General features: G+C 49.4%; 1 protein-coding gene across 8 annotated transcripts in view; it reads left to right on the forward strand.

Annotated features, from left to right (window-relative positions):
• anks1b (ankyrin repeat and sterile alpha motif domain containing 1B) overlaps positions 1-15,725 on the forward strand; it is a 148,039-nt gene that overhangs the window by 101,456 nt on the left and 30,858 nt on the right. For 7 of the 8 annotated variants that reach the window (XM_053861571.1, XM_053861561.1, XM_053861562.1 and 4 more), the window contains 4 exons: positions 1,556-1,625; positions 2,774-2,880; positions 10,035-10,133; positions 13,607-13,759. In XM_053861571.1, coding sequence (XP_053717546.1) covers positions 1,556-1,625; positions 2,774-2,880; positions 10,035-10,133; positions 13,607-13,759 — 429 coding nt within the window. Of the gene's footprint in view, positions 1-1,555; positions 1,626-2,773; positions 2,881-10,034; positions 10,134-11,021; positions 12,297-13,606; positions 13,760-15,725 lie in introns of those variants that run through there. The other variant, XM_053861567.1, reaches the window with a different exon arrangement.

The following is a 15,725-nucleotide window of genomic DNA, read 5'->3' on the forward strand; positions in this document are numbered from 1 at the left end:
GTTGGGTAGTGGCCGTGGACTTGATCCCGGATGGAGAGCTGCATAGCAGAGCAGCCCTGTATACACTCAGGTGAGCAGCTTCAGCTGCAGGAAAATGGTGCTGGGGAACGGGAGCGCAGCGGTCCGGGACTGGTGATGTGTGGATGTTTGATAACTCCTGTGTTTTCGCCTTTATTAGGCTGATAAACATCTGATTTTATTGACAGACAGATTTGCATAAATGAATAATGCTGCGCTCTGCAGTCACTGTTTTCACTGCTGTGATCTTGCAGCTGTCTGCATGAGGACAGCCAAGAGGAAAGATGTAGATTTTTCCCAAGTTACTGAAGATCACCAGACTATTCATGGATCATTTCTGACATCTGGATCTGTACATAAATGATTAAAACCTTCTCCATCCTCAGTAATCTCTCTCACTGTGTTGCGAGAGCAGCATGGATCAGTCAAGATGCTCCGTATTACGCAGCTTGTTTTCGCTATAAGCGAAACATGACAAGACCCTTTCATGTTCAGTTTTGGCTGTGAAACGCCACATTTTGCCGCGGCCATGGCGGAGCGCCGTCATCAGTCAATATCTGAGGTGAGGACGACTCGTAGTGAAGACAAGACCGAGAAATAAGGAGGCCAAGCCGATGGTGGTAAACGTGTTGTCGCACGGCTCATGATGACTTCCTTAAGAGCTGCTTCGTCGTGGGTCTCAAACCAGCTATTTTGCGAGAGAGCTGAGGAGAAAAAAGGGACATGGCCTGAGGTGCAGAGGTGCGAGGCTGCACAGCAGGGGGCGCACCGGACTCAGACCACCCGAGACAGAACCCCCAGTGTGAAACTGCCCTTGCTTGCTTGGCCCTTGATTACTGGTGTCCAGCGTAGAGACGTTCCCACTGAACAAGAAGGCAGAAGTGGATGTTCCAAAATTCAGTTCATTTGTTTTCAACTAAAGTTCCCAACGACTCTGTGAAAGAAGGCAGCAGGGATGAGTGCTTCATTCCGTCCTGAGTTCCCTTGGTTGTACAGACAGTACCTTCTCTCATGAAATCAAAAGGTACCATGTTTTTGTCCACGTCCTGGACTGTAGTGATGTCAACAGCCGAGGGTGTCTTTGACACAGTTTGCTGCAGTAGGGTGGAACCGAGTCCCAGGTACGGGACATCGATGCTGCATCGATTCAATGTGGAAGGCACTTCTCTGCACCTTGACTTTAGAATCCCTCACCAGGTTGAGAACGCCTTCATTGGTCACAAACTGTGACTAGTGACTCTTGGATTTCTGACTCCAAGATTGGTGTGAAAATGTTAGCGTCAACCCTGGATTGGTGTTTGAGTGCCGTGGACTTGAAGCAGTTCTTCTGAAGCCATGGTGATCAGTGACTGTCTGATGGTTCTTCCATGAGGAACCGTCCTCCCGGAACATGCTTTTATGATCCACCTGGGGATGAGTGACATTCAAAACCCTGAAAGGCTGAACGAGTTGGTCATGTGGCACTCGAACCATTACAGAGACGTGACCTTTATTACACATGCTGAACAAGTCTTGTTTCTGTCTCTCTCCCGACCAGATTGACAAGATCATGAGCTCCATCGGAGCTGGGATCGGAACCGGCCTGGACATGAAGGAGAACGCTGCAGGTAACCTCTCTGGCTCAGGTTCTATCTGCTTGTGCCTCACTGGGCTTCACACAAGGATTCGAGTCTCGAGGTCCAACCGTAACACACGCGCTTCACACTAGCAACACATATCTTTTCCCATCTAACTGGGGCAATGGTCGACTTCCGCAGCATGATCTGAGCATGAGCAGAAATGCAGCACATTTGATGAGTCTTACTTTCCTGCGCACACTGGTGCATTTCTAACCTGTGGACCTGGAGTCGTCTGTATCCACAATGTGCACCCCACTTCTCTGCCGCCTCCCCCACAGATGCCCTCCCCTCTCCTTTCATCTGTGAATGTGAAGCTTGTGCTAACCATGGTTACCAGCGGGAGAAATCCTGCCCGTGCCAACACCAGCCCCCTCATCCTCCCACACACACACACACACACACACACAAGCGTAGACGGGGACACACTGCGAGAGGCAGGCGCACGCACGGCTGCCGACTCGGAGGCTGGAGAATCTAGATGGTCATTGTCGCAACACACATCAGGGAAGATGGAGACTGTACACAGAGGAGGGAAGGAGAGAGACGCGGAATAGAGAGAGAGAGGGAGAGGAGGCTGCAGAAGCATACAGATGAGAGTGGGAGTTCTTCATAGAGAGAAATCTACGCCACTCTCTCTCTCTGTCTCTCTCTCTCGCACACACACACACTGGTGCGCTCCGACTCCCGCGCACACTCGGGAGCAGCCCAGCAAGTGCAACAGCTGAAAGGGAACACGCGGAGCTCTGAGTCGCGGATCTATTCCTCCCATCTCCGACGGGATCTAACGGCCGACAGCAGGAGCGCCTTTGTGGATACAACTTCAGGGTTCCACGCCTGGATCGCTACCCGAGTCGACCTTTGCACCCGCGCACGCTGAGCCGCTCCGTCCCCACCATGCCTCCGACATAGCCCTTTCCTCCTCCTCCTCCTCCTCCCTCCCCTCCTCCTGCCCCTTTCTTTTAGTTTGCTCCGCTGGCTTGCTCCAAGAGTGCTCAGAAGCATGGCCGGCTCCTTTGACAGCCACTTTGCTCGCCATAACATGATGTGGCAGTGCCAGCTGTCTCAGCCGGACTGCCGCTGCTACCGTGTGGACGGCTACTCCCTACTGAAGCGTCTGCCCCTGCACCCCCTCATAGGTCCCCGCTGCCCGATGCAGTCCGTGGGTCAGTGGCTCGACTCCATCGGCTTGGTCCAGTATGAGAACCACCTGCTGGCTAACGGCTTTGACAACGTGCAGTTCATGGTGAGTGAGGAGTTTGTGTTGACTGTCTTCTCTCCATCACCGCCTCATTTTCCCGCTTCCATTCACGGTGTCTCAGCTAAAGACATTGTTCTTCATCTCCCGTCACCGCTGCCGCTCCCACTGAAGCCATGTGAGGTCCTCCCACGCACAGGAATCCTACGCCACCACTGCACAGATTCAGCTCTCATGTCTCTCCCTCGCTGTCTCTCTCTCTCTCTCTCACACACACACACACACACACACACACCAGCGCAGTCCCACACTTCAAACCACCTGTAGCCTGAGGATTCATTCTTGCTCTCAGTGACGTCGGAGCGGAGCGCTCTGCGCAGCCTTTAGCCTTAGCAGCTCGTTGATGCATGTGATGACGACTTAGTGGACCTCACGGAGCCAGATGAGATTTTGATCAGGCTTCAACTGAGGGCGCTGATTTCATTACAGATTAAAAGATGATCTCTATGTTGCTCAGTGACGCGCGTGCGGCTGGCTCCAGAGCTCACATGTGCACATGAGAACTGTCTTCTTCTGAGATCGGACCTGGAGCCTGACAGGTGCCACAATCTGCTGTGGTCTCAGAAGATGGTGTTGTGCTTCATGTGCCACTGCAATTACACCTCTGGATCTGTGGATTGATACTGTCATCGATGCAGAGAGTCTTGGTCTCATGAGATTAGATATTGATCACGGAGTCACAGGGGCTGAGAGGAGTGTTCTCCTGCTGTTCAACTCCTCCAGAGTAAGTCAGTAAATGAACAAGTTAGAAGTTGAGTCACATGTGGGTCAGTTGTTGGAGGCGGTTAGGTCAGGTGGTGTGTGCAACGTTGAGCATCTTGCAGTCACTCCGGTTTCCTCCCACATTCCAAAAACAGTCTAATTGATCCTGCTGCTGCTGCTGCTGGTGGCTGGGATAGAGTCCAGGCCCTCACATCCCCAACAGCCAGAAGGAAATGACTACATTTATGGTGAGAAACTCTAGAGCTGATGCCGTCACTCTAGCTTCAGCTATTGCATCACAGGAATGTGAGTTTGAGTGCTGCCGGGGTTCAGATAGCTTCACCTTGGTTTCATGATGAAGACAACTGTGCTTCAGTTTGACTCTCGCGACATGAATCAGCGCTGAGACTCTCCGCCAAGTCAGTGATGGCGGGCGGGAGATGCCTGCCTGCCCTCACCTCCATCCGGACCCCGGGAGTCCTACCCTCGTGTGTATCAAACCCAGGTCCACGGCAGAGTGAAACTGTTTTTGACGCATCAGCAGTAACGCATTTGTGTGCGACTGTGTCTTCATCAAGAAGTGAAGGAATGAGTCGGCGTAGCTGTCAGTTATGGTCGCTGCTGTGAGTCCGCGCTGTCGCCGCCTATCTCCACACACAGCTGATCAGACAGAATAGCCAAACATCTTTACCTCTGTCAGACCTTCCTCCATCAATCACTGGCCTCCTTTCGCTCGCCATCATTATCCCTGCCTCATTTGCTGTCCCCACTGTGAGGGGAAGTGTATGTGACAGGCAGGCTCTCCTCGGGTCCGACTGCTTCTCAAAAGCTTCCCCAAAGCTGTCGTCTCCTCTGAAGCGCCTGAGGATGCAGTTAGTATTGTAAAGAGCAGTGATAAAACGCTCTCATCAGCACGGCACTTCAAAGGTCTGAGGCGTGATCCGACGTCTCTGTTCCCCCTGTGCTGCAGGTCCCCACTCGCTCTGGTGAGAATTGTTGTGTTGTTCTTGCGTGAAGGCCTGGGGAAGTCAGGCTGCTGCTGCACAAATAAGGGCTGTTTGCAGGTGTTGCATCAGTGTTGGTCTAGTTGCGCCATGTGAAAAGAGCAGGATCCATTCTGCACCTCACCAATGTCCTGTAGGATCTGAGCCTTGGCCTGCAGTTTACCCACTACAGTCTTCATTCTGAGGAGTTTTCACAGACGCCTTCCTTGTGTTCAACTTCACGGTGCTCCTCAGCAAGGCTCTGACTCTGCACCGCCCTGGTTCCCAAGCGGAACAGAATGAGCTCCTAACCGGAGTGAAACCTTCTGAAGGAATCTTCTCTGTAAGGAGCTCTTCACTTCCACTGTGTGTTGTGCGAGCAACCTCTGGAATGCCGATGCTGTCCCATTGAGCTCTTTACGCTCATTGATATTTAATCAGATTTAATTTGTAAATGATTTCAATAAAATAAAGGTAGCACAATAATAGTGGACTTTAAAAAACAATATAGGTGTAAACAAGCTGCTTGGCAGTGGCCTGCGCTGGATGAGATGAGAGGAGATTTAAACACAAGAAACAGTCTCCGGATCTTCCATCAAACGTTCTCCAACTTTGACCACTTCATGACCTCACAAGGGTCCTGACTGCAGATATCCTCACGGACCGTGAAGTAGCAGACGCTGGCAGATTCGATCGCTTCCATCTCTGAAGTGATCACTTCCTAACATATGAGCAGCACAGCAGGTTCCTAACACTCTTTAAATATTCAACACACTTTTACACAGCAGAGAATTGGGCTGAACAGCATGGCCAACAGTTCATGTCTCGATATTCATGCTCAATATTTTGATATTGGTACGCTATGGGTTTTTTTTTTTGAAGATAAAAAGCTTACGACACAATGAGATGTCGAAGTGGGATGTCTGCCACTGGCTTTAGCCATCCATCAAAGTCAAGCAGGTTGGTTTGTCTTCGCTGTACGTTCAAAGTCGGCCAATAATCAGAGGGTTGGCAGTTTGAATCCCCCTCCATCCGAGTTGCTGTCGTGGTGCCGACACCTAACCCTCCTCCCTTCGTGTGAATGAGTGTGGTCGGAGGGGCGCAGATTGACAGCCATACTCCCGACAGTCTGTCACAAATGCAGATCACCAGCACTGCTGTGAGCTGTGAATGTGGTTTCTGTGAAGTGTCGTTTGAGTCAAAGCCATTATCATCTTGAAAGTCTGCATCCGACGTTGATCCCTGCGTCTTTCAGTCCTAGCACAGAACCATGTTTGTGTGTGAGCCTCACTGCAGTGCGCTGAGAAGAGAGAACAGTTTTCAACCTTCAAATGCAGCAAACTTTGGCCTCTGGATTCCGAAGCCAGCCGACATGTAGAGATGACTAATACTATAATGCTGTTAGTCCTGTTGTGCGTTTGGAGGTCGATTTCCCCGAGGGCTGCTAATACCTCTGTAGAACAACAGTGACCTCATTAGTATGGCAGAAACGCTGCGACTCAACTGTAGTCGCCGGACTCTATTGAATTATCTCCTCTGTCATGGATGTCCACCCAAGCCCACTGTGGTCCCACCAGACTCAAGGTGCCCCCACATTAGTGTTTCTCAGGTTACTTACGACCCTCCAGTCGTCTTGCAGGATTCCTTCGGAAACACATCCCCCATCCAGTTTCACTGAGGATGAAACAAGATTATTAAAGTGAGGATATATTTTGATTTTCCTAGGAGGGTGCCCCCCTCAGACACTTGGAAAAGACACGGGTTCTTAGTCTTCGATTCCCATCATGGTGATGCGTTCTGCACCTCTGTGTGAGACTCAGTCAGTTCAACAGGTGAAACCGCTGGAGCAGTTTATTTCAGCACATCTGAGACTGACAGATGATTCCAGTGACATTTCGATCTCGGGGTGTGTTTATCATAGTAAATGTCATTCAGCTCAGCTCAAGCCTCGGCTCCGGCTTGAGCTGGATCGACGCCGCCTACTGGCTCTCTAGACGACCCACGACACTCACGGCGCTCTGCTGGAGCTGACGATTGAAAAAACAAAAGCATCTGTTTCCATCATGAGTCCAACAGGGAGCGCTCACTCATCATCATCTGTTGAATCCCCCTCGCGATCTTGCTGACTCAGCGCCTCATTACTCCGCTTTGTTCCGGTGGCTGACTGCTACTGCTGCACCTCTGCTGCTCGCTATTAATGAGCGCGAGTTGATCTACGAGCTGCAGGAGTTGGAGAAGCACTTCAGGCTTCGGGGGCAGAGCGTCGCCATCGCCGTCTGTGTTCGGAGGAGACGCGTGGTGCCGAGTCAAACGCTGCTCACGCTGTGGTTTTGGGGCCCGTCAGTGAGTTGATCCACGGTGGTGTGGCTGACAAGTGTAGCTCAGTGCCATGGAGCCTGAAAACCAACACTTCTGCTCCCGGCCGCAGCCTCATTTGTGACGGATATCTGCGTTATTCATGGCACCAGTATGGGACAGATGAGTGACATCATGTGGTGGTGATGTGAATAATGAAGGAGAACTGGTGTGGTGAGGCGGTGCACTGAAGCCAGTTACTGTATGTGTTGCTTCAAAACATAGGTCATTCTGTGGAGAAATAGCTGGTCTGTCACAGCCAAAACTAGACATGAAAGAGTCCTGACATGTTTATTTTACAAGGAAATAAGCGGAAACAACTGATCCACGCTGCTCTCACAACACGTTGAACACAGTGAGAGAGATTACTGAGGATCGAGAAGATTTCAGTCAGTGAAGTCCAGATCCAGACGTGAGAAATGATCCATGAATAGTCAGTAACTTGGGGAAAATCAGTGTCTTTTCTCCTGGCTGTGCTCATGCAAACAGCTGCGAGACCACAGCAATGAACAGTCACTGTACAGCGCAGCATTATTCATTTAAGCAAATCTGTCTGTCAATAGAATCAGTTGTTTATCAGCCTAATAAAAGCGAAAACACGTGAGTTATCAAACATCCGCACACATCGCACGTCCCGGACCGCTGCGCTCCCGTTCCACAGCTCCATTTTCCTGCAGCTGAAGCTGCTCACCTCAGTGTTCTGAGAGAATAATGAACAGGGACAATAAAGAATACTCTGGATTAAAGTCTTGCATGTTTAAGTTCGGTAGATCCATGTGACTTGGCCATTCCTAAGTAGCCCTGTTTTTTCTTTGTGCGTTTGTTTTTGATGGCCCTTAGTTTCAAGTTCCTGAGATTGCTCTGACTTATTCTGTTGTTGTTTAACTGTATTTGCAGTATTGGTTAATATGGGGGAGTCTACTGCGTTATCTGCAGGGGAACGTCACTGATTTATTCATGATCTTAACATTGTCAAATAAACTTACAAACTGTAGATCATTTCTTCTGGTTCCCTTTTATACACTTTTAATATGCTAAATATCGAGCCGTATCGTTTATCAAATATTGCCATTTTACGTTCCGGGCCAATGGCCCAGCTCTGCGTGAGAGCGCCACTACATTGTCTTTGTGCCACACTTGAAACGCGTGGAGGGAGAAGATGCTGACCTAAACTTTTTTATGTGACGTGATGTTTTTCCGAGAGAATATTACGATCAGCAAGATGCGATTTCTTTAACTTTTCCCGGGGGGGGTTGGGCATGAACCTGTGTGTAAAGAAACACATATAGAGATGTCAAACTAGTTTCATTTGTTCTGATTTTTTTTTCTTCTGAAAACACGAACCTTTGTTCAACAGTGTGGTGTGATGTTTGGAATGGTGGGAATCATGTGGCGCGCTTGTTTCTCCAGTTGCCAGTGCAGTCGTGCACAGTGATGAATGTCCCACGCTGAAGGCTCAGTAACCTGCTCCATTTAGCGGCAGGAGAAGGAAGATGAGATTTTGGTTTTGCATGAGGAAGTCTGGAGTGGCAGAGAAGTATGTTGGAGTGGTGCAGGACATGTGCGCCAGGTGTGAGACAGTGGTGAGCTGTGCTGTAGGTGGAAGCCCCTTGGACCATGATGTTTGCAGATGACATTGTGATCTGTGGTGAGAGCAGGGAGCCAAGTGGACAGGTGAAGTCACAGGATGCAGAGATAAAGAAGGTGGGGGTCTGAAGTACTGAGGCTCAACTGTCCAGGGCCATGGAGAGTGTGAGGAAGAGGTGAAGAAGCGGCTGCAGGCAGGATGGAATCATTGGAGAAAAGTGTCAGATGTGATGTGTGACAAAAGGCTGTCGGCGAGGATGGAAGGGAAAGTGTCCAAAAGGGTGGTGAGGCCAGCAACGTTGTATGGTTTGGAAACAGTGGCACTGAGGAAAAGACAGGAGGCTGAGCTGGAGGTAGCAGAGATGAAGATGCTGAGCTTCTCTCTGGGAGTGAGCAGGATGATGATAGGATCAGAGGGACAGCACATGTGCTCAGGTGTTTCGGAGACCAAGTCAGAGAGGCTGGATGGAGATGGTTTGGACATGGACAGAGGAGAGAGAGAGAGAGCCAGTACACTGGTAGATGAAGATGTTGAGATGATGGAACTGCCAGGCAGAAGGTGGAGAGGAAGGCCACAGAGGAGATTGATGGAGGTGGTGAAGGAGGACATGAGGTTTGGAGGTTTGAGAGAAGAGGAAGCAGAGGACAGGGGGAGATGTACGAAGGTGATCCACTGTGGCCACCTCTGAAGGGAGAAGCCCAGAGAAGAAGAAGTAGAAAAAAGAAGGAAGATGAGATTTACACATCACAGACGTGCAACTGAAAGCATTAGCATCTGTAGCTGGCTAGAAGACAGCAGTGCCTTCAGCCGTGTCCTCTTGATGGTGGGATCCATTCCTGCATTCCAGTTCCTGATATTCACAATGAGTGGCAGATGAAGTCGGCTTTTAATTGATGCCATTTATAGCAACGTGGAAAGGTCAGAGCGACGTCTCAAGTCTTAGTTGCGAATAATTCAGCACTACATTGTGACCTTCTCGTGTGTTAAGTCCTTCTGGCTGATCACGTCCTCGCCTGCTGATGAAATCTCCTCCGTCAGGCTCTTTGCTGTCTGCTGCTGACCACGCAGACGCCACCTCTCTCACACGCCGGTCTCTCATTAACCATCTGCACAAACCCGCCCCCCAGCTTTCTAGCCGCAGAGTGATTGACAGGTCTCTTCACATTATCCCTGCTGCTGAGTTTAAGGTGAGCCATCGATTCTGTGGTCGCACCTTCAGGCAGCGGCGGACTGTAGCCGCTCTCCCAGCAGGTGCCATCACTAAACATGTCAAGGTCACGTTGCTGCCGTCAGTGCTGCTGCGTTGGTTATAGTCCGACAGACATTACATTGCATCATTGACGTTGTTGAGCTGCAGATTCTACTGATGAACCCCAGGATTCTCACCGTCTGAAGTCAGGTCTCAGTGGTCACCTGTGGTCTGTGTCTCAGACTTGTTCATGTCCGGAGCACGTGACGCCACCAGCACGGCAGGACAGTGAATCACTTTGGTTTTTTTTGTTTTTGCTGTGCAGGGCAGCAATGTGGTCGAGGACCAGGATCTACTGGAGATCGGGATTCTCAACTCGGCCCACAGACAGCGCCTCCTGCAGGCCATACGGCTGCTGCCCAGGGTGAGTACTGCTGCGGTCCCGAGAGCGCAGGGAGGGACACGCTTTAGACCAGGAACCGATGTGACGGCCCACGGAAACCAGCTTTGTGAAATGTGTCTTGAACGAAGGGAAACTATGCATCGATACAACAAACATGGGTTTTAAAACAGAGCTCATATCATGGGAATTTATTACAGAGAAGTAGAAAAAAAATCAAATTCAATAAAATTAAACATTTTAAACTGAACACGTAGAACATCAACTGATGTTCTACGGAATATGTTTGCATATAAATATGTTTTGTGAAAAAATACAAAAAAAGTTAAAAATTAATAGGGTAGGAAAAAAGTTGTTTATAGGGCAGTGGTTCTTAACCTGGGTTGGATCGAACCCTAGGGGTTCGGTGAGTCGGTCTCAGGGGTTCGGTGGAGCCTCCGCCGCAGAGGTCCACCCCTCAGTCTAGTCTGCAGTTATCGTATCATATTTTATTTTTTACTAAAGAAGGGTTCGGTGAATGAGCATATGAAACTGGTGGGGTTCGGTGCCTCCAACAAGGTTAAGAACCACTGTTGTAGGGCAATAAAAAAGATATAAAAAAAGAAATTGCAAATAAAAAGAGAACTAAGGAATCTAATGAAACTCTGTAATGAATAAGTGATATAAAAGGTAATACAAGGCTACAAAATTCAACTTTGCAGGACTGTGGACTATCACGACAGTCCAGTTGCACTGACTCACCAGGGGCCACTCGTTCCTACCTGGGCCCCTGGTTGGATCTGTGCTAATGCCATAAGTAAAAACAGCTCTTCTGTGCTGTGGTCGTGTGCTGCAGTACCACTCTCCAAAGTGCTGGTCTTAATGGTTCCATCTGTTGGGCGGTTTGATTCTCTCTGCGGGTGGCAGCTCTGAGCTGCTCAGCCCTCACACAGAGGAGTTCCCAGGAAGAGAAGATGCCTTTCTTCTCATCCCATTCTTCAAATGGACAATTTGTGTGGAGCTACATCCCCACACGCACAGGGTGCGACTCTTCACCTCTGAGGCACTGGTTTCTGATCCTGACCCTCTGAGTCAATGAATCCTGAGCACCTTCAACTCTGACTCTTCTCACGCTGCTTCCTGTCTCTGCATCAGAGCTCCTGTCTCTCAACCAATCATCATGGTCCTGTAGAGCTTCTCTCGTCCTCTCTTCTGTCACAGATCACCTCCTCCACCCTGCCTGCACTCTCCCCCTCGCCTCTTCACTCTCTGCCCATCACTCTAGCTCCACTTGAACTGACTTCCCCTGCAACTTCACCAACTCCCACCTCTCTCTCTCTCACTCACACATCCTCTGGCCTGCTTCATCTGAGCTCCGTTCCTCTTCTCTCCAGCGTGTCTTTACTCTCTCTCTATCATCACCAAACATCATCGTCCATAGAGGCTCCTCCCTAACCTCATCTGCCAGTCGGTCCAGCAAGATGAAGGAGCTGAGAGCCTGTCCGTGATGGACCCCCACGCACACTCTGAATCCTGGACTCTAGCTAAGGCAGATCTAAGCAACATTCTCAGTCCCTGTGGAGTGACCAGCAGGAACATCTTGATCCACCTGCGGAGCACACGGGGAGCTCAGCTTTGGAGAGACGTGATGTGTCCAGGGAAGTCTCACCCACCACTTGTTAGTTATATTCATCAGAACTCACTAAAGTAAAACCTCCTGACTATGTTGGAGTCGCTGATGACGGAGATGAACCAAATTTAGACGTTATAAAAATACTTCTAACTGGTGATCGGGACTTTTATAGCCTCAGAGGAAGAGACAGTGCTGATGGTTGAAGTGCTGAATGAGTGAGAGATCAAAGGTGTGAGTGAGGAACCTGCCTGTGCTAACGCCTGCACTCTCCTGCTGCCTGTCCCTGTTGGTGCTCCTCACCCCCTGGACTCAGATCAGACTGGAACTCAGAGAGTGAAGACCTCTGCCAAGCTGCTCGTGTCCGGCCCTGGGGATTCAAATGAAGCTGAAATGCTCTTCTCAGCAGACAAAATCAAATGAGCTCAATCAGACAGCAGGTACAAAACCAAAGAAAAATGTTTGTTTTGTCTACACAATGTGACGGTTTACAGAGCACAATTGAACCCAAGAGCAAAGCAACATCAGCAACAACAAGACAGGAATCAAAGCGCACGTGGATGTCAGGACAACACATGGTGAGAAAGAAGCTCAACTAAATGTAGACAATCTGGATCGATCGATCTGATGATCATGTGTACACGAGACTAGAACCAGGTGGAATATAGAGAGTGGGGCCTCCTGCAGGTGGCTGAGGATCACTTCCATCTGTGTGCCAAAGGTGAAGCTGGAGAAAAAAAGAGCGGAGAGAGGAAGTGCAGGGAAATAAAAGCAGATGACCACGCACACACACAACACCTCATCACTTTAGAGTTCTGTGTGAGTGGAGGGTCTGAGAGCTGTTAAAATGCATTTGTTTGCTGTTGAGTCCCCGAACAAACAAATGGCAGCGGTCCAAATAATACAGAGGTGGGGGTGGTAATGTTTTCCTGGGTTCATATGAAAGAAGTGGGAGAAAGAAAAGCAACAACAAATCATTAAAGATATTGTAAAATATCATTTATTTAAGGAGAGAAGATCATAAACAAGCCTGAATGAAAAGTTCATGATTAAAACTTTAAATGAAAGAAAAGCGTGGTGAGGCAAAATACGTCATTTACATGAAAAAAAAAAGTTCCATAAATGTATCGCAGAAAAATGACAACTACAAAGCAGTCATCTTATGTTTATGGGAAATAATCGGAGCGATTCTCAAGCTGAATGTTGAGGAGCCGACCCTGCCTGTGAAATGAAGAAATGTGTCGACAAAACTAGCTGATCTGTGGCCATGCAGGAGGAGCAGGTGAAGTCCAGGCTCAGAGCAAGCCACGCCCCCTGGTGTCCTCCTCACACACGCTGCAGCGCAGCAGATTGTTTAGCATACATGAATATTGAACGCTGAAGGAGCCGCTCGGTCCGCTCCAGAAAAAGAAGGCAAATTACAATATTAATGAAATCAAAGGCAGAACACAGTGAACCCTCTGCCTTGTCACTTTGAGAAGTGGAGCAGAGTCGCAGCTCCGACTCCGACACGTTTGAAGGAACTTGTCAGACGCACGATTATGTCATCAGTGAGTCTGAGACGCTGGAGTGCGTTTGTCAAGTAAGAAGGAGGAGTGTGTGTTTATCCTCGTGGGGACCTTTTGCCGGTCCAAACCTCAATTGGAGGATGAAGACTTCCAAAGAACTGGCTGATTCTTACTGGGTTCCAGTTTGGTTCAGAGTCCTGGTTCAGGTGAGCCATGTGTTTTGGAGGCTTGGGTTTAAGTGGGGAGAGGCTGGGGAAAGGGTGACGTCAATGAGGAACCTCACAATGTTCCCGCTGGGATAGCAATGCATGCACGTGTGCCTGCGTGCGTGCTGGCAGGTGGACGACCCACTGAGCCTCCGCTCTCGTCCCGCTCCTCAGGTGCGGCCCATTGGCTACGATGGCAACAACCCCACGTCGGTGGCCGAGTGGCTGGAGTCCCTGGAGCTGGGCGACTACACCAAGTCCTTCCTCATCAACGGCTACACATCCATGGAGCTGGTCAAGAAGATCTGGGAGATCGAGCTCATCAACGTGAGTGCTGCACGCCTCCATTCAGCTCCAGCCATAGTATTTCTCATGGTGGAGTACAGACCTCTATTGTTGGGAACTTCACAGGAAGAGAAGTGTGATGTCGCTTGAGGTTGCGAAGCCAAGCAAGCGAGTTTCTTTGTGAGTCTGTTGGCAGCGCTCGGCTCTTGTGACGCTTCGCTCGCTCGTATCCTCATGTCGGCCCTAGTGAGGTTTGGTCAACACAGGAGACCGAAGTGCCCGAATGTTCAGGATCACTCCTCGATCCAATAACCATGTGGTCATCGCAAAGATATTTATTTGTCACAGAACCAGCAGCAGAAGCAGGTGCATGTCATATTCATCACATTTACTGAAGAAAAAATAGACTTGATGCAAACTGTTGAGAAAATTGAATAAAATTCTGAATAAAATTGATACCAGAAAACAATGTCAAAATGTCAGAGTAAAGTGTAAATGAAAGTATCGCCATAAAATATTCAAATTAATTTTCAAAACTTCTTCAACAGGTGCTTTCATGAGCAGTTTTCACTGTTGGGGGCGCCATCACTGTCTTTATCATTGTTTCTTTTCAAGAACTTCTCCATAGTTGGTCACTATCACAGATCTGCATCTGTCAAGTCAATTCAGTGACTCAGTGAAAACTGAGCGTCTCTCAGCCCAGAGGTGTGAAACAATAAAACTTTATTGACCACTAGGGGGCACTCGCGGCTCAAACGTATGGCATGGTATTTAATGTAAATAAATGCCTGTATTTCCATTGGTCTGATGGGACTAGACTCAATATGGCGACGGCAAGAAGCGCCATAAACGTTCATATGTTAGAGGCAGCGTCTCACAGTCTGGAAGTTACGGTGTTACAAACTGAGCCTAACAGAGACAGTCAGTCAGTTGGATCATCACGTTTTAAAGCCTTCAGGAGCTGCAGGGTTTCACTCTGCACCTTCCAGACTGATTGAATTTCTTCATACAACAAAAGACCTCCAAATGAGCTGGAGTCCAAGTCAAAGTTCCCTCTTGGGGACAGAAGCCAGAGCAAGATGCTCTGTGGAAAACAGCAAAAAGTCGTCCGTGTGCGCCAGTCGTGTGGAGGCCGACGCTTCCGCCTCACTGAAGTCTCCATTTTTGAGTGATGATGACGGGGTTCGGCGTCTTGCCTTGTTGCTTGTCACAACTAATGCAGCTTTGGGATTCAAGTGTAAGCGATGTCAGCGCTTCAGTGGAGTCTCTTCATGTTCACACAGCAGAGGAGCTGGTCGTATGTGAAGGGCAGAATCCTGGTTCAGTTGTGAGAGAGCGCAGGATGGAGGGAGGGTTTTCCTTCCCTCTAGCAGAGATGGAGTGATGAGTGAAAGCTGGAGGAGGTAGAGAGGGAGTTACATAAGCATGTGGGATGCAAGATGTTTCACAGTATTGGGGATACCACCCACGTGCTTTTCTGGAGAGTGTGTACGGGTTACTGGTTGTGGATGCAATATGTGAGAAGAGGAAGTGTGAAGCATGTTTGCATTATGTGATGGAGAGTTCAGTCCTCGTCGTCCAGTCATGAGCCAGATCCACGTCTCATCGCTGCGGTGACCCACCGCCGCCCAGCCGTCACGTGAGCCACGAGATGGGTTACACGACAGGTCGTTCTGTGGCGCAACAGCTAACACGGCGGGTCCAGAGGTACAGTTACGAAATGTCAGTCAGAAGCGGTCAAGTCGTTCTTCTTTGAACCAGCAACCTCTTACTCCATCATCACCCTGGCGACAGGCTGAACCTACAACCCCGAGGTCCAGCTGTCATGGTGGAACCTGTTCTGACACGTTTCCATCACATCAGCGGTCATCGGTTCAAACCCGTCTGCTTGACTGGCACAGCTGTAGCAGTTTAACTCAGGTCATCATGCGTGGCACAAATAGGTCCGGGGTTCTGAACCTTTTTGATCTCGGGGCCCACCTTTGCCAGAACGAATGGCCCTGGGACC

Source organism: Synchiropus splendidus, chromosome 4 (genome assembly GCF_027744825.2).
Source record: "Synchiropus splendidus isolate RoL2022-P1 chromosome 4, RoL_Sspl_1.0, whole genome shotgun sequence".
Taxonomy (NCBI): Eukaryota; Metazoa; Chordata; class Actinopteri; order Syngnathiformes; family Callionymidae; genus Synchiropus; species Synchiropus splendidus.